The sequence below is a fragment of the Halichondria panicea genome, chromosome 17, assembly GCF_963675165.1.
Source record: "Halichondria panicea chromosome 17, odHalPani1.1, whole genome shotgun sequence".
In the NCBI taxonomy this organism is placed as follows: Eukaryota; Metazoa; Porifera; class Demospongiae; order Suberitida; family Halichondriidae; genus Halichondria; species Halichondria panicea.
Genome location: NC_087393.1, coordinates 1,278,245 through 1,296,087, shown reverse-complemented (window position 1 = coordinate 1,296,087; position 17,843 = coordinate 1,278,245). Strand labels below are relative to the sequence as shown.

The 17,843-nt window shown below is 41.2% G+C and overlaps 2 protein-coding genes, 2 long non-coding RNA genes and 2 other non-coding genes across 6 annotated transcripts; 3 read left to right on the top strand and 3 right to left on the bottom strand.

Moving 5' to 3' along the window:
• Positions 1 to 694: 694 nt before the first annotated feature.
• LOC135351440 (uncharacterized) lies at positions 695 to 2,223 on the bottom strand. Its single transcript, XR_010399452.1, has 3 exons — positions 1,804 to 2,223; positions 1,139 to 1,225; positions 695 to 968 (listed from the first exon to the last, which is right to left on the bottom strand). It is a non-coding gene; the product is annotated as an uncharacterized LOC135351440 (long non-coding RNA).
• A 2,377-nt stretch (positions 2,224 to 4,600) lies between these two features.
• Positions 4,601 to 5,776, bottom strand: LOC135351402 (cytochrome P450 3A19-like). The gene is given in 8 exon segments (XM_064550387.1): positions 4,601 to 4,777; positions 4,833 to 4,995; positions 5,052 to 5,142; positions 5,145 to 5,188; positions 5,254 to 5,342; positions 5,404 to 5,514; positions 5,517 to 5,648; positions 5,708 to 5,776. Coding segments are annotated over 8 exon segments (774 nt in total). The 3' UTR covers positions 4,601 to 4,702.
• Positions 5,777 to 11,672: 5,896 nt separating this feature from the next.
• Positions 11,673 to 12,692, bottom strand: LOC135350865 (uncharacterized). Its single transcript, XR_010399312.1, has 3 exons — positions 12,377 to 12,692; positions 11,995 to 12,152; positions 11,673 to 11,842 (listed from the first exon to the last, which is right to left on the bottom strand). It is a non-coding gene; the product is annotated as an uncharacterized LOC135350865 (long non-coding RNA).
• Positions 12,693 to 12,864: 172 nt separating this feature from the next.
• Positions 12,865 to 17,154, top strand: LOC135351401 (exocyst complex component 3-like). The gene is given in 13 exon segments (XM_064550386.1): positions 12,865 to 12,885; positions 13,119 to 13,134; positions 13,137 to 13,174; positions 13,264 to 13,467; positions 13,704 to 13,810; positions 14,946 to 14,965; positions 14,968 to 15,020; positions 15,101 to 15,139; positions 15,400 to 15,632; positions 15,875 to 16,070; positions 16,364 to 16,437; positions 16,498 to 16,584; positions 16,753 to 17,154. Coding segments are annotated over 13 exon segments (1,131 nt in total). The 3' UTR covers positions 16,796 to 17,154.
• On the top strand, positions 14,130 to 14,201 carry Trnaq-uug (transfer RNA glutamine (anticodon UUG)). Its single transcript has one exon. It is a non-coding gene; the product is annotated as a tRNA-Gln (tRNA).
• Positions 14,286 to 14,357, top strand: Trnaq-cug (transfer RNA glutamine (anticodon CUG)). Its single transcript has one exon. It is a non-coding gene; the product is annotated as a tRNA-Gln (tRNA).
• Positions 17,155 to 17,843: the final 689 nt, after the last annotated feature.

Here is a 17,843-nt window from a genome sequence, read left to right as displayed (position 1 = left end):
TTGCAGCTACCAATAGCTAATGCTCTAGTGCAGAGCTAACTACTAAGTAGAATAGCAACTTTCTATTAACCGTTTTTGCTATGCAAGAGACGGAAACTGCCTTCAATGTGAGTTTTTTTTATGTAGACTAGCCAGAGCAAAGCTTTTAATGTTGCTTGAGGTTTGTAGAAACAGAGTCTTCTTTGTGTTAATAATAGCTTAGCTTGCTTAGCACTATTCTAAATCAGTTATAGGCCTCGTCCAACGGTCACTATGGAGTTTTGAGACCCTTAGGCCCTTAGTAGCACCCTCGCTACGCTCGGGATGCTACAGCCTCGGGCCTTTCGGTTCTCAAAACCCCATAGAGACCTTGGACTCAGCCTATAACCTATATTTAGAAAATGCTTGTAGTAATACTGCAATCTGATAGGTCACTGAGAGATCCATTATTTCACTTATGGACCTGAGGTCTTCTAAGTAGGTCTATTATACTGATTATGCCTACAGGCAAGATGATGTCAAGATTAAACGAGCATGTTGGCTTTAATTACCGGATTAGCAACTTCCGGATCTCGGAGCGAGTTTTGAGTATAAAAAGAGCTGCCGTGGGCGCGACCCCTAAATTTTCATTCAAGCCTTAGTAACGAGCTATTTTTTTCTCTTGCGCAAAAGCGCTCAGAACCCACTCACTACACACTGTGAACACTAAAAAATATACACAAAGGGAAGGGAAATACATTCTTGGTAGTTTTTCAGAAGCAGAAACACTGAAAAAACAAAAAAATAAAATTATTATCATAATGGCTGACAAAAACTTTATAAATAGATACAGCAAAAGGCTATGCACAATAAAGGAATCTTTTCAGCTCCAGGTCAGCTACAGTGAGCATACTCCAGGGAACGTTGTGGAAGAGCTAGGAAGCTTGCTTTCTTGCATAATAGACGGCATTGAAACTGTGCCATTGTGGAAATTCACCGAAAGTTCGATTCTGAAAAGGATTTATATGAATATCAGTACATCTATATCAAACAAAATCTTTACTACCATTTTAATAGGGCAAGTGGGGTGCATGGCACCAGACAGTGAGGCTCTCCTCCCCCTAGCAAAGAGCTAGGGATATAATAGGATAATTTGCTTGATACAGATAGTAATACTTACATTTTCTACATACGTTGATTGTGTACCCAGGGAGACTGTCAACAAGCAAAGGCAGTCGCAGTCCTTCAAAGCGTCCTTCAACGCAACCTGAGAAAAAATGAATGTTACTAAAGGGTGATGATGCCTCGGTGTAGGCAATGAAGCTACATGCAGTACCATTATTAATGAACACTGTACATATAATTTACATTTTAGATGGATTCAGTAGCCCTGGCGGATAATGATTAATTCATTTTATTTTACTTTATTCTCTCGTTATTTTGCTACATACAAGTTGTACTAGCTTTCGAAGTAAGCAAACATAATAATAAGCATTATTTTGCAAACCCAACTAATTGCAATTCAAGAAAAAATTATGATTATAACAGCCTACAATAATTATACAGAAACTCTTCATTTATCATCGAGCAGCTGTAATAGTCGATCTACACACACAGAGACACACTACCGTATACCTTGCGCATGCCCAACTGAGGCATAATGAGTGTATATAATTATGAACGAACAAACTGTAAATAGATATTATACAAAGGTCCTTCCCTACAGACTTTCTACTCTTCTGTTCGTTACATTATATGTAAAATGAAAAAGCGTTCGCAGGTTGATGAAGTCACATTGCTTTATACTAAACTACTAACATTACTATAGACCTGTGGACTACTTACTTGAGTTATTATGTCCACATCTTCAACAACAGCATCAGTTTGTCAGATCCTCATGTTGGGCCAATGCATCTCTGGCAGCAAGACAACGCTTAGCACTGTCAATTATACCTACAAAGACTTGCTTGGTATCTTCAGTCTCGAACTTTAGCTCCTGTGGAACCCCCAGTAGGCTTCTTTTGAGGTTGTGGAGAACAGACTTCTTGAAATAAACTTTTGACAGCAGCCGGCCATTTTTTGTTTTTAGTTTGTGTCTACTATCTCGTGAGAGAGCGGAAGAAGGCGTATCAAAAGAAGAATGTAAAAATGTAAAGAATGTGCATTATAACTGTCAAGGGCGTCTTTTTGCAAGACTCAAGAATATTCATTGTTGCCATTTTGTCATTTTTTGGTTGCTTCCGGTCGGAGCTGCCCACGGCACACCCTTTTATAGTCACCATGCTCGTTTACCTTAAGGTTGGTATTATTGGCGGGTATACTAATTTTAGCGGTTTGCTGAGATACTGCATTTGGCGGGTACTAATTTTAGCGATTTGAAATGACTAGACTGGTATTATTCTCTAATTGTACGTAATGCTGACGTGTTTGTATTATTAGCGAGTGGTTGATTTAGCGAAAAAATATCAATTCGCTAAATTCGCTAAAATAACAACCCGTTAATAATACCGACCTTAAGGTAACTTGTATGGAACATGGCAACATCACACAGTTTATGTTGAAGACATAGTAACGATGATACAGTGCATCATTAAAAATTAATTTTTTTTTAAGTTTTGCGTTCTGCAGTGCTGCTTTGCAGCTTTTATCTCTCTCTTGCAGCTACAATAGCTAGTGCTCTAGTGCAGAGCTAACTACTATGACAATAGCAACTTTTTATTTGCAATGCGTGATTCTTAAGAAACAGAAACTGCCTTCATCAATGTGAGTTTTTTTATGTAGACTAGCCAGAGCAAAGCTTTAATTAACGTTGCTTGAGGCTTGTAGAAACTCTTGGTTTCAGACTCTTCTTTGTGTTAATATTCTAAACCATGCAGTTATAGGCCTCGTCAACGGTCACTATGGAGTTTTGAGACCCTCAGGCCCTTAGTAGCACCCTCGCTACGCTCGAGATGCTACAGCCTCGGGCCTTCAGGTCTCAAAACCCCATAGAGACCTTGGACTCAGTCTATAACTATTATTTAGTTACTAGTAGCCCAGAATCCAGCAATCTGATTGGTCAGTACAGGGTTTATATTTCCCATATAAACCTGTAATTTTCATGTTCACAACAGCCATTCATTATTAATTTTTGTGTTTTTCAAACATGTTTTTTGTAGATTGTATTATAAAAAACAATGAGAAGTAACTGTTCTGTTTTTGGTAATGACAAAAAATTATAATGTTCAGTCCTGTCTATAGTAGCAGCAGTTGCACGGAGTATGTATTAGAGGTTCAGCCTTCTTTTGTGACCCTAGTCCAGCTCTCTGCAAGCGCTTCATTTCGGAGTCTAGGCAGCACTGCACTCGAAAGTCAGCAAAACAAGCATCCTTGAACACATAAGTGTGCAGAATTGGTTATTTATGCATGTTATACTGACATTAGCATGACATTATATGTATAATTGCATAACATCCCCACATTATACATGACATTGTCATACGTATTATTCCCTTTTGTAACTTTGTCCGTTTTTTTACAATTTGTATGATGAAATTGTTGTCAATTATTTTGCGCATGCGCATACAAGGTATACCAGGCCGCCTTGTTCAAGCGGCCGGGAATCGAGGCTAAGATAGCGGATGTGGTTGCATTTTTATGGTTTTGTTAGCTTGTACAGTGACGTAATACATTCCATTGTGAAATGACTTCATGTAAAGAGTTAGCCTCGACTCAAGTCCGCTAAAGCGGCCTTGAATCGAGGCTAGTAAAGAGTGCTCAGACTGACACCAAAGGTGCGGCTGATTCATGAGACTAACCCTCGGTATACGGTATCTTATTTCATTGGGGTGTGTGGGTGTATGCGCATGCGCATGTGTACTTTAGGGGAGTGGTTGACAACCAGAGGTTGACAACAGCACAACAAAACAATTGTAAACAACCTACCTTACCTGATAATTTATACAAGTTATCAGTACAGTACAGTGGAGTATCACTATGGGTGGTATACAGAGTCATGTAACAGAGCTGTCTGCAATACCACGTTTCAAAGAAGATGCTCAACAGCCTTGGGTGACCAAAGAAGGCCTCTATCAGTTCTCCATTTGGATGCACCCTAAAAACACCATGACATTAGAAGATGTGGCTCGATTAATTGAGCAGTATGCAGCAAATAAAACTGCACAGCAACTTCAGCAGCAAGCAACTGTGAACCCCATAGCTGGTGTAGCTAGCAATAACACCACGTACACTGGAGTCGTTAATAGCATGACATTTCGAGGACAGGTGATCGATCGAAGCCAGTTGTTCAACTACGCTGCCGTAGACTACATGAAAGAAGGGGAAAATTTCAGTTTTATGGCGACTCAAACCTTTAAAATCTGCTGTGTTGTAGTTTAGTACAGTACGGTACAACACTTGATGAACAATTATTATGTTGTTAATTATAGTTATTATTATATACTATGTATAATTATGGTTCCAGGGATTTTTATAGTTTGTGTACATGTATACTGTAATACGTATTTATTAGAGAACAGTTTTTATGTTGTGATACTTTTTTATGTTGTATAATAATGTTGTGTAATAATTGTTGCTAATTATAGTTTATACTTGTTTATACCCATGCATGTCCTATAGTATCCACCCCAACACAGTACACATGTAATTTTTCATTATCATGAGCATTTCTGGAACACGAAATTAATTAACGTAACAACTATAAGCAAGTCATTCCATGCACATACTGGCTACAGCATTTCATTCATCATCTTGGTACAACTTTAACGAAGACTCCATTCTTGGGAGCCATGGTGATCCCAAACACAGTCTCCAGGGGAACCTGCAGTGCATGTAAAGATAATATCATTGTCATCTCACACAACAACTGAACACACCTCTGTGTCGGGGGCCCTCACAAAAGAGAACTTCCTCAGCACTTCAATCAGAGCCAGTTTAGCCTCAAGCATAGCAAACCTTGTACCAATGCAGCCTCGAGGGGCATGTCCAAATGGCATGTAACACAGCTGTGGGCGCTTGGCCTTCTCCTCAGAGGTGAACCTACAGAAGGTAACATCAGTGAGCTATTCTATATATAGACAAGCATGTCATTGAACCTTTCAGGGATAAACTTATCAGGTTCCTCCCAATACTGTGGGTCCTTGTGCAGGTGTGCAATAGGAACAGTCACAGACACTCCTTTTGGATAGTCAGGTCATTGATGGTGACAGTCTTGGTACACAGGCGTACAGTGCTATACACGAATCACACACACATAATTATAGTGCTGTGCACTATATAATATACAAAAGGCTTTACAGTGCTGCAGGAGAGTAGAGGCGAAGAGACTCTTGTATCACCATTTCCAGATATTTGATTCCTTGTGTAGCTTCATAGACATCAGCATCCTATTTGAAACAATATAAATGATAGTCTGTGTATAATATATCTAATAATTGTAAGGCCTACGGGGTTGTCCTCCATGTAACTGTCTATGTCCCTCTGGAGCTTCTCCTGCACTTCAGGGTGGAGTGCCAACAAGTAGGCCGTGTAGGAGATGGTGTTGGCAGTGGTCTCATATAGCCGGCCAAAAGAAACCCCATACTTTGACCAAAAATCTGCTCGTTGGTCAGTTTCTTACCACCGACTGGACAAGACTGCTCTCCCTCCTCATCCACAGTAGCGTCTATCATCAGCTGAAGCATGTCCTTGTACTGTGGGCATACAACTATAGTCAACAAAGTTCTGTCTTAAATCGGTGTATATTATATACCTTTCCTTGATGACCTTCTTGTCTACGCGTGTTCACTAGGTTTCTCGCAATATCCCGCATAGCAATCATATTCTTTCCTCTTTGAGACTTAAATACCAAATACTCAACAATTGGTACCAAAAACGGGAAATGTTCTACATGTAGTGTATAATTCACATCAAAAAGAATAGCACAACTTACCGACAAATGAAAACAAATATCCAACCCTAAAATCTGTTGCTTGCTGAAATATGTTGGAAGCAGCATTAGTCAGCTCATCATTCTCCCCACCCTGAGTGTCGTCCGAATGCTGTCGCTATAATGGTCTCCATGGTGAACAATCCAATACCCTAGAGATGCATGTGATCCAACATTTATATAGAAAAATCGGTTGTATACTTACTTGAAGACATCTGCACTCTGTCCAGACTCGGCAATCTCCCCCATTCTCTTCAGTAGACCCTAAGCACTGTTCTCAATCAGGGGAACCATCTGTGCATGCATGTACAAGACAGTGACGTATAGTACACTAGCTCCCCCTCCCCCTACACCAGTGGCCCATATAGACAACACTTCTTGATACTCTTAGTTAACACAGCCTCACTATCTTCATCTTGGCAGCTGAGAAGGTGGGGGTGAGAGTTCGTCTGGAAGTCTTCCAAGCTTCTCCACGCGATCGAAACAGAGTAAGTGGAACTTTATGTGGCCTTATGACAGACATTACCAGTTCCTATATTTATTGTGCACAAATAAGCATAAAAATGGGACAACTATGATGAACTACGTACTGGTCTATCCACGAATGAATCGAGCTCTTTCACCATCACATGTTTCAGCATTTCAACGTCACTTATTACTATGATAGGTCGTCGACCAAAATAGTACCTGAAGATCGAGGAGAAGGAATACAAAAACAATAACTGGCTGGAACGTGATTGATCTAACCCGGATACTGGTCCATACTTCTCAACTAGAAAGTCAATGAATTTCATCAATCCCTGTTAAAGAATGTAGTGAGAGGAGGGTGATGAACTGAAGTGTGTTAATTCTTATCATTTTATGACTAAGTCTAAGGTTGCCGAAGAAAGGTTCCACCTTGGGCCCCTTTACTCCGAGCTGAGCGAGCAGCTGGAATGGTGCCCAGAATACCCTGTGCAAAAAAGTTGATTCTATAACTCTAAAAATGTGTGAAACCGCTAAATTCCTACTTGTATATCCAGTAGAGTAAGAGGAGTAAAGTTATTCCACAGACTGAAGCTGCCAACATCTTGTTGACCTTTATCCACAGGTAATCTTCAGTGGTAGATATATATATATCACATGTCACATGCAGTTTACACACTGGTATTGTTTACCTGTGAGAAGTCCACACAAAGTAAGTGGGAGGGGCTGCAGATTGCAGACACGTTTAAATAGGGACAGGATCGCACTTGTACTTGTTTTGACTATTCAGCGCAGTACCGGGGTACTGAATGCTCTCTAACACCAAGAGGACGAGGACACACCCAGGGAGACACTGTCACTACTGATCAATTAGAGGGAATCAAAATGCTAGAAAGAGAATACATGTGCATGAAAGGTATGTGGTTTATAGTGACTAAAGTGTCTGGTTTGGCCATAATGCACAGTGCAACAAGCTTACACACAAGTACTGTTATTGTGCTCTCCTAGTAACTGTAAGGAACTATGGTTATAAACGATATTAAGCGCTGTTGCTGGGATTCTGCGGTTAGAATCAGCTGATCGTATAAACACACAACATTGATATCATTATTGTATGCATGGAGACTGTTCTTGCCCATTATTTGGAAGCAGTGGACAAGGATAGCCTATAGGATCTAGGTTAGAGAGATTGGGACAGCTATGGGTTTTGATAGAGTGGAGTTGGGTTCCTTGGGTGGAGCCCTGTGGTGAGGGTGGTCCACCGCACACCTCTCTATGTGGCTTGCCTATCTCAACACTGGAAACCAGAACAACTCTACTGGGCTACATCTCCTGTGTATAGTACACCTCTGAGGCTTTGTGGGTAATTAAAGCACCTTTTGTCCCCAAGACAAGGCAAAGTGCAAAGATAATTTAAGCAAAATTTCGGGGCTATAATTATAGAGAATCAGTGGTGTAGGAAGATGTTTTCACAGGGGGACTGCTTTAATTCGTATTGTAATAGCAGAACTAGTATAGTTAGTAAGAATCAATGCTGATCGAGAGCCCTTTCTTCCCTGGTTCCTATGTCCCTCCGCTATTGTACATGCAGCCATTCTATGTGAGAAGGTTGTCCCAAACACAGTCCACAGAAGTGCACAATTGCAATTATGTCAATCATTACCACTGAATTGGTTAGCTCATAGTGTGTCTAGACTATTAGCCTTGGGCCTGATGTGAGAGATTACACAGGTATCTTGTCATCAACCTAGCTGTGAACATAATTACTTTATAGTATGGCTCTCTTTATTCAGACTTGAACTCTGCGGGGCTCTAACTGGTTCTTGAAGAATGGACGAAAACAATCAGAGCCAGGTGAGCCTGGTGGTGCAAGTAAATGCTTCTGTTGTGTTTTGTGATTCGAATTCACCATTTATAAGTACTGTAGTTAATTTGTGAGGTATAATAATATCTTCCTTCCAAATGCATTTGAGAGATCCAAGTATTGCCAACGAACGATTTTAGCCAATAATTTCTGCATGAAGATATACAAGTGTTGTACAGTTGAGAATTGACCACTTTTCATCAGTAAACATATGAATTCTGAGTTTACTATAATATTAGTGTCATATATATTACTGCATGTATTCTCTTCATACCCCTGTATACTAGTATATATCAGGTGGAGTGTGTTGATTCATTGTGACAATGAATCTGCATGTGGCTAAGGCAAGATTCAGCTTGTTCTTTGATCAAGGCCTCTTAAACCTGCCTGGTTTGGATTAATTCACACAGACAATGAATCTAACATTAAAAGGGATAGCATGCATTCTGCAATTCACTAATGCTGCTACTGCTGCTTTTCATTTTGTAAAACTTGTGGGCATGATTATGGAACAAAAAGAGTAGGAGAATAACAAGAGTAGGAGGATAACATCACTCCCATTGCACTTGGCAGTAATCTAGACAAGACGGACAGGCTAGAAGTTGGCATGTACGTTTATCTTCACAGCAGTCGTTTTGGAGAGCAGCACCTTCTCTGTCGGATTGCTAAAAAAGTAGGCAATCTTTTTCGGTTGTATTGTGGCGGTGGTATTCTTAACGCAAGCTATTCCCCAAAAGTGTTGACAATTTCTTTGAGTGACAGTAACCACAGCCTTTCACTAGGGAATTGGCGTGCTTCTCCAAAAATCTCTTTGGCTGCTGCCGCCCTTGAAGCTGCCTGCCTTGCTAAGTGCAAGTGTGTCATCCCAAACCTGTCGTTGTAGACATTTCCGAAGATGATGGCCCTACCACAGCTGCTACAAGTGAAAAAGTATGGAAAGAGAACTGTTTATACAAATTAACCATCGCAGAAAAGGAAAAGGTAGTATCTTCTTGTGGTTGGCTCAATGACAGGGTCTCACTGCTGCTCAGCTATTAATGCTACAGCACTCTCCTTTGATGGAGGGATTGCAACCACCTATACGCTTGCACAGCGTCAGGCCTTCGATTGTCACAAGGATCAGATCTTTGTGCAAATTATCATTGTTGGTAACAGTCACTGGTGTGTTGTATCGAATGTGGGCTGTGACGAAGGTACGGTGAATGTGTATGACACGATGTATCCTAGACCTTCGAATATCACCGTACGGGTTGTATGTAGCCTTGTCTTCTGTTCAACGCCCACACTATCCATCAATATGATGGATGTTCAGAGGCAGTTAAATGGATCAGACTGTGGTGTGCTTGCGATTGCTATCGCTTTCGAACTCTGCTGCCATAGAGATCCATGTATCCTGAAATTTGGCAACACAGTTTCTATTCGGACTGATCTTGCCAGGTGCCTTGAAGACTGCAAGCTTACCACATTTAGCACAGGAATTCGTAGGTGCCGAAACAAGGTTAAATTTTCAAAGCAGTTTGAAATTGCTTGTTTATGTCGAGAACCCAAAGATAAACAATCGATGGTGAAGTGCACACGTTGTAAAGCCTGGTTCCACAAGCACTGTTGCAGGGAAACCACACAAGTTGTAGTTCCCTGGACCTGTACATTTTGTAGAAACTAATTGCTGTTGTTTTTTCCTATTATTACTACGTATACACGTTGTAACTGTACTGTTTGTGAGTGACACAGCTGGATATTAAGTGGTTGAAAGTGCTCCCAGAGATAGTTGTGGTGTACAATGTAGTCCCTAATGTTGGTACTAATTAAACCGCGGCCAGCATCCGGATGACGTGTGCGTTATATAAGAATATCAACTACATACATGTACATGTACACACACGCTGGCCAGTATATCGAGTGTGACCTAACAATCTTGAAAGCTTTTTTCCAGTGCTGCAAGCTGGCGCTTTGCTAATACCTCTCGCCATGATTTGCTTTCGCTCAAAAGTATTTAGTGTTACAAAAAAGTTGATAAATATTTGCAACAACGAAATAGAATGTACATGTAGGTGGTACATGTACATGTACCTACATGTACAATGTAGCTGTCAAGGAGGGCTTCACTAACCCCGGGTTTGTAATTGCACATCTGGCACGTAGGGGTCCCAATATCGTCTCCTGCATAATCGAGTGATCCCTGTGGCTAGCCATCAGTCGTCACCAGGAGCTGGGGGGGGAGGAGGATATAGCTCTATGAATAGTGATAATTATGTATAAACATCAGTACAGTTTTCACAACTGAACATTGTGCGTATTTTAAGGAGTACTAGAGTCGGCTATGTAACTAGAATTTTGGTACATGTCATACAAATTTGATGATGTTGAAGCCTGCGTGTGTGTGTGTGGGGGGGGGGGGGGCTATGTACAGTATAAGCCTGTACATACATGTAGGAGGTGAACTTGCGAACGGTCTAGCTCATGAGATGTGTTACTTACCTTCACAATGGTGAAGTGAATGTGCTTGTCTTCATGTCCGCCTCCCTCTTAATTGAGCTTGAGCTTTGACAATTTAGTAGTGTATTCAATGTGGGGCAAAAAAGGTTTTAGGCAATTGTGTACGCTGGTTATTAGCTCTGAATAATATAGCCAGATATAATTATAACTAGATATAGCTAGATCCTATTTGCAAGTACTGGTATAAGAGACAAGGACTCTCTTCTCTGTACTAATGAAACGTCTGTACGCTGGGCCGGGGACATGCTTATAACATAATCAATACCGCTCCGTATAAGAATCGTGAATAAACCACGTATAAAATCCGGTATGAACATCGTAATAATTATTGTTATCAATCTGTTGGGGCAACAAACTGAGAATGCAGCAATACAAATCCTGTAAGCGTGTACGTACGTGTCCCACCCTCAGAACGGTCGGCCGGCCCATGCCCAGCTAAATACAAACATGGGCATGTACCTGGGGTACCGGGTACGGCAAATAATTATTAGCTGAGGTAGTGGCCTCACAGAGTCATATTCAGGCACAAAACAAAGTATCTGGCTGCAAACTGGTGATTGCAGGATATCTTATGAAGTGCAAGTACACAAATTATTGACAGGAGTATGAATTAGAAAGGTACTAGCTGTTCAACTGCGTTCACTTTTACAATAAATTATCAGCGTACCGTCACGAGAGTATCCAAGGTAGCCACACACCATACTAGCGTCGGCATTACCCCAGCGATTGTCACAAACTGTGCCCCAGATGTTTCCCAGGCAAATCTGCACTCGACCCTGAAGGTTGCTGGTTCCACCAATAAGTCTGAGCTCGTATAGTCGGAACAATCTGAAAACCAGTAAATAAATTCGTATCTTGTTTAGCACTCAAACTTTTGAACTTCATTTCCACTAGATAACAATTAATGTTGCAGCTGGTAGTTACTTCATAGAATAAAGATTAATACGTGCACGTACTTGGACCAGCTGTATCCATAGAGCATGAAACACCAGCGTCTTCAGTATGACGACAGTTGTGTATCTGTGTTAGGTCACAGTCGAGTAGTCGAGTCTCCGTGCCAACACATTGGACATCATCAATGAGAATTTCTCCTGTCCCCTGACCAAAGAAGGCGAAACTGAAAGCAGTTGCATCTAATCACGAGCAAAGAAGCAAGTGTTATACAATGAGACACATTTTCTTTCATATTTAAGTACATGTATGCAAGTGAAAATGGTGAATGTTGAAAATCTCTGAAGCGAAGTAAAAACCATGCAGTATTTGAAGCATCCATTCTAGTTCTTACCATGAATCCAAGCTGTCGGCAGACAATGATTGCATCATTGTCACTCCATAAATCGTCACAGACAGTGCTCCACTCTCCAGTGCCGCTGCAAACCTCCACACGACCCTCAAAATCGTTGCTTCCTCTGACTAGTCTGAAATCTCCTTCAGTGCAGGTACCTACATGGGTGAACAATATTACAAGAATGCTAACTGGTTGCATGCATGCACCGGCCATCCTAACCAGCTGCTATAGCGCTCTCATGGCACATCTCAGCCTCAGATCTCAAAAGTATAAGCGTTATGCAAGTATGTACTGTATCCATGCTCAACAAATTGCATCACTCAAGGCCCTCCTGCAAGCTCAAATGAGCTTCAAAAAATATGAAACTTTGGATTCCTACCATTGGGATCCTGGAGCACCCGCCAAAGCAGGTTAGAAGTTCAAAGGTCAACATTTAGTGGGCCACCTCTAGAATTGGAGCACCCACAGGTGATCGGAGCAGGGGAGCACCCCCTGTCTAAGATTTTTGGTCCTGCAGGTAGCCAATGAAAAGTAACCTCTGGGTCCTACAAGTGGATAGGCCTGGAAGGGGAAAGAAGCTTCAATAACCAGCCTTGAGCTAGCCCAAAAGTACCAAATTATTTTCAGGCTCTAAATCTGAAAGTTTCAGAAACGCTCTGCTCAAGGCCCTCCTGCAATTATAATACGTGAGTAAGCTTAATATCAGAAAGTTCCACATTATGTTATAACAGCCAATTAGCGTTAAAATTAGCATTGGTGTCACTTAATACCCCCCCCCCCCCCGTCTCATAATACCCAAACCACTTTGAACACTAAATGCTAGCATTAGCTGCGAACAAAGCACTGTCACTAATTTTTTTTGCTTACATGCAAAGCCTATTGACCATAGTAGTTAGTGAACAGGCTATCCCTCAAGATTACTGCAAGACAGGGGGGTCATACACATTTAGAGGTCTCATAATACCCCCTTGTAATCTCCAATGTGTTTTTATTTTTTGTTTTTATTTTTTGTTATGGGGAGCATGCACCCTTGAGAGGCCTAACAGCTTATTTTGTGCTACCCTTTCCCTTGCTGGATAAATATCATTCACTATGCCACGATACTTTCGATCTGTTTGTAGAAACCAGACCAGCTCGATGACTTGAACAATACAAGAGAAAGATTGCCAGAAAGAAGGTGTGTCTACATGATGACAGCTTTTAATAATAAGTGGGATCCCATTTATTGCTTGGTAACTAAGTAACTGTCCCTATATAAATTCCCAGGCAACCATTGAGTCCCAGCTGAGGAATGCGGTACAGACACAGCTGGACGGGGTACAGAAAGGCCTCAAGAGTCTCCAGGACGCGAGTGTAGTGATGCAGACTATACATCTGAATATGGGAGAGGTGGAGCAGCTGTATCAACAATGTGCTGATCTGTCAGAGGTCGTCAAGCCTATTAAAGACGTCAGCAGGAAGCACCAACAGGTGAGGGGTGTGGCTGTTGGGTCCCTTCAAAATGATGCAATTGAGCCACCTCAGATTATTATTAAGTGATCATTGGCAGACAGTAGAAGTGATGGGACGCACTTACCATCTCACACGTGAAATGGTTGTGCATCCTTTAGTAGTGAGTCCCTTAAGTTAGTCTAGAGTTTGAGCCAACTTCTTCAAATCTCCCTGTGAAAAAAAGTTCACTCCCCCCCCCCACTATAATTATGCAGCTGAAGACGACGATGGTGCACATCCAGAACATCTTCAACAGTCCTCAAGTATGTCAGGAAACGAAGGAACTCATAGCCGACGGCCGACTGCTAGAGGCCCACAGGAAGTGAGTGTATATAATTATATGGTCCTGTGGTGTAACGGTTAGCAGCACCTGAGACTTTGAATCTCAAGATCTGAGTTAAAATCTCGCTAAGACCATGTATTTTATTCAGCTTTTCCTCGCTGTAAAATTGGGTATATGGATCTAGAAATGCAGCACTCTCTAACGCATATGAAGGTCCTGTGGTGTAACGGTTAGCACCTGAGACTTTGAATCTCAAGATCCGAGTTCAAATTTTGGCAAGACCTTGTATTTTATTCTTTTCCTCACTGTAAAATTGGGTATATGGATCTAGAATGCAGCACTCTCTAACGCATATGAAGGTCCTGTGGTGTAACGGTTAGCACCTGAGACTTTGAATCTCAAGATCCGAGTTCAAATCTCGGCAAGACCTGTCTCTATTTATTCTTTTCCTCGCTGTAAAATTGGGTACATGTGGATCTACAATGGACTGTCTAATTAGGGCTTGTTTAAGGAAGGTCCTGTGGTGTAACGGTTAGCACCTGAGACTCTGAATCTCAAGATCCGAGTTCAAATCTCGGCATGACCTTGTATTTTGTTCTTTTTCTTGCTGAAAATTGAGTACCATAATGGTCTAATTTATCGTACAGCAAAAATAATTGGAACAGATCTTTATAGTGCACGTGAGATGTCTGAACAGCAATACAGCGAACAGTTGCACTATCCAGAAGTGCTTCAATATGCAGGACGTGCAGTCAGGGGTGTGTGGGGTGTGTGGGTAGGTGGAGGTGGTGGAATGATTATTTTTCCTCATGTATTTTGTGTGCATTGCATGTACAGTTTGTAATCACTTTTAGTACTGTATCTAAAAACTAGCTAATCATCGAGCTATATATAACTGCAGAACTCTTGCAACTTTATGGTGCTTGGGAATGTACCCAAGTATTGTCAGAACATGTGTAAAATTAAAGCATCAGTGTGTGTCCGCTGTATTAGAACAACAAAAACTAATTACGCTACTTTTGGATCTAAAATGCGTCTCTAACGCATATGAAGGTCCTGTGGTGTAACGGTTAGCACCTGAGACTCTGAATCTCAAGATCCGAGTCAAATCTCGGCAAGACCTGTTCTGTTTTGTTCAATTTTATTTTGCATTCTCTTTTTGCACTCTCTACAGCTTGGCGGAGTTGGAGCACACTAACTGCTGATTCAGCTGTTTCACAGTGAAGACTCTTATGTCGACAAGAACACAGTAAGTGAACTCATGCTATACCAACCATCTCTACTCCGCTGCATGCTTGTCTAACGATTATTTCCTTCTCTCTTTTGTAGTCACTCCACCACTACTTTAAGCCACTGGCCGGTCTCTCTGTGAGTTTGGTTAATGTTTGTGACACATACGTGTTATAGTATCAGGGATATATCCACACTGGTCGGTACTAATCACCTTTAATCACCTACGTAAAATAACCATTTCTTTGGCCTCATTTACCACATTTTAGATTTTAGGCGGCTAATCTGTGTGTTCATTTGAGATTGAGATTGAGGATTTAAAATTAGGCAATTTTAAGCACAGCACTGTAGTTAGTATCCATGGATAATTATTATTACACAATAACCACCTCTACTAGAGCTCCCTGGGTCAGCAACTGTGGCTGATTATGCACCAGACAACTGGCCTCGTGGAGGGAGAGCCTCGTAAGCTCGTCACCGCCCTCAGGATAATTGAGAGGGAGGAGAAAACAGACGCTCTCATTAGAGACATGCTCGACGAGAAAAGCATTCCACATTCTCAGTTGCCAGGGAGACCAAAGAAATGGAAGGAAAAGTGTTTGGAGATACTGGAGACTTCAATCTCCAATAAGTGAGTTCACTGAATTTTTCTGTTAGATTTCAGCACAGTGCATGCTCTAATTGCAGCCATCTAGGTGTATGTACATGCAGCTTTTAATGTGTAAGCAATTATTAGCCTGTGTATATACATTGTGGTCCTAGATATTAAATACAGTGGATTTATTTACTATCACTGAATCTGCCTCGGTTCAGATGTACATTGTATATGTACATGCATACATCTTCGCTCCTTCCTTGCTTTCACTCTCACAGGTTCAAGGAGCTTGAGCCGGGGGAACAAGAGAAGATAGAGAACAAGGCGTGGTTAGTGGAGTACCTCACCTCTGTGGCAACATTCTGCTACACCGACTTGCAAGCCATCAAAGATCACGGCACCAAATGTTTCCCTCCTCACTACGACATACTCGACAAGTTCATTAAGTGGTACCATCAGTGCCTCGTCAAACTGGTGAGTGATGGGGAGTGGTCTAACCTAAAGAGGGGTCGTAATCTAATTAGGAAGGGGTTATAGTTTAAATGGGAATAGAGAGAGGGTAGTGTAATCTCTAGTATGTATTCCAACTGATGAGGGGTGCGGTCTAAACTGATGAGAGGGAGTTGTAGTCTACTATTGGGAGGAGGGTGGGTTGTGCTGTAAAATTTGGCTTTAAAAGTTACAGTAGTATAACCTTACTGCACGTATGTACATCTTGCTTGTTTTACTGTTGCTCTATCTTATTTATCTCTTGTTTATATACTCAGATCTCAGAGCGTGTTCAGAAGGGGCTCAATGCCAAAGACATTATCACCATCATGATTTTGATCGGAGATGTCAGGTATGTTATACAGACAGTGTATCATTATGCTCAGACTATATACTACATCGCATCACACAGGGAGTCTTTCAATGAGACCCTGGATATTGACTTCAACAATTATGGGCAGCTCATTGACCCAGCAATAGAGAAGGATCTGCAAGCAACGTAAGTGCTTGGCTGCATTTATTAAAACTATATGTACACTCCACTTCCCCAACAATTAGTTTGCCTTTTAATTATTCTCTCATCTTTTGTATCGTTCTATTAATGCCTCCTCTCCTCTCGTCTATTGTCTCCTCCACTGATCATTCTCTCATCGTTTGTCTCCTCCAGATGCCAGGAGCAGGTATTGTTCACGCTCAATATACCAAATTAACATCTATTAGAACCTTATTAACACCTTACGTTATGTACTACCTTAACCATGATTTGATGTTGATGTTGATATCACTCTTTTCACAATTCTCATTGTTAATGCTCCACTTCCTCCCTTTGTTGGTGTGCGAGCCTCTGGGGCCGCCCTGCTCCACGTATTTAAGGTTTTGTTTACCTTTTTTGCCTCACTTCACCTTAACTTCACCTTAACTTCGTTTTACCCTGTATTGTCAGTTGATATGTTTTTGCTCCTCGATCTAAGAATTTGATTAAGCTACACTGTGAAGTCAATTTGTTGGTAACTAGTTGTTGTTGCCTCTAGCTAGGAGCCTGTCTCTAGCTAATTTGTCTAGCCTGTCTAGAATCCCTCTCTATATACCAAGATAAGAGCTCAACACATGTATAGCTATACTATTCGTACGTGATCCTAGAGTCACAGCACAGAGTGATGAACAGTTACATGCAGGCAATGATGCAGAAGTGAGTTGTGTAACATCTGTCTATAACACATGTAAGCACGCACATTGTTGTTGTATACAGTGAAACGTACCTGTTTATTATATCACCCTCAGCCAGGTTATAATAAGGCCCCAAAGTTATTTTGTTGTACCTATGTTGCCAAGGAGTGCATTAGTGTGACTTACATTGCAACCATATCGTATAACACACTTTTAGTGGCTTGATCAGCACACTTTTATAGCTTACATTCTTGTATTCCAAAGGAGTCACCAACTATAAGTGTATTCTGAAACGTAATTGTACAAGATAGCAAAACAATTTCTAGTTATGCGTAGCTCACTGTTCAAGTACATGTATAAGCCCAAAAAAATAATTTTGTTCCTATTCTTCATCGCGGCTCTTCTAGTCTGGCATAGTAGTTTTCAGCATGACCAGAAAGAAATAGACATTCTCCTTCAAGAAAATGGAAATGTCTTTCAGTTTGATCTGGCAGTGGATCGGAAACACCTGACAAAATCAACAGTAGTGGAATCTGAAAAAACTACAGGTTACAATGGGCCCGTCACTGAATCTATTGAAAAGCCATCCAG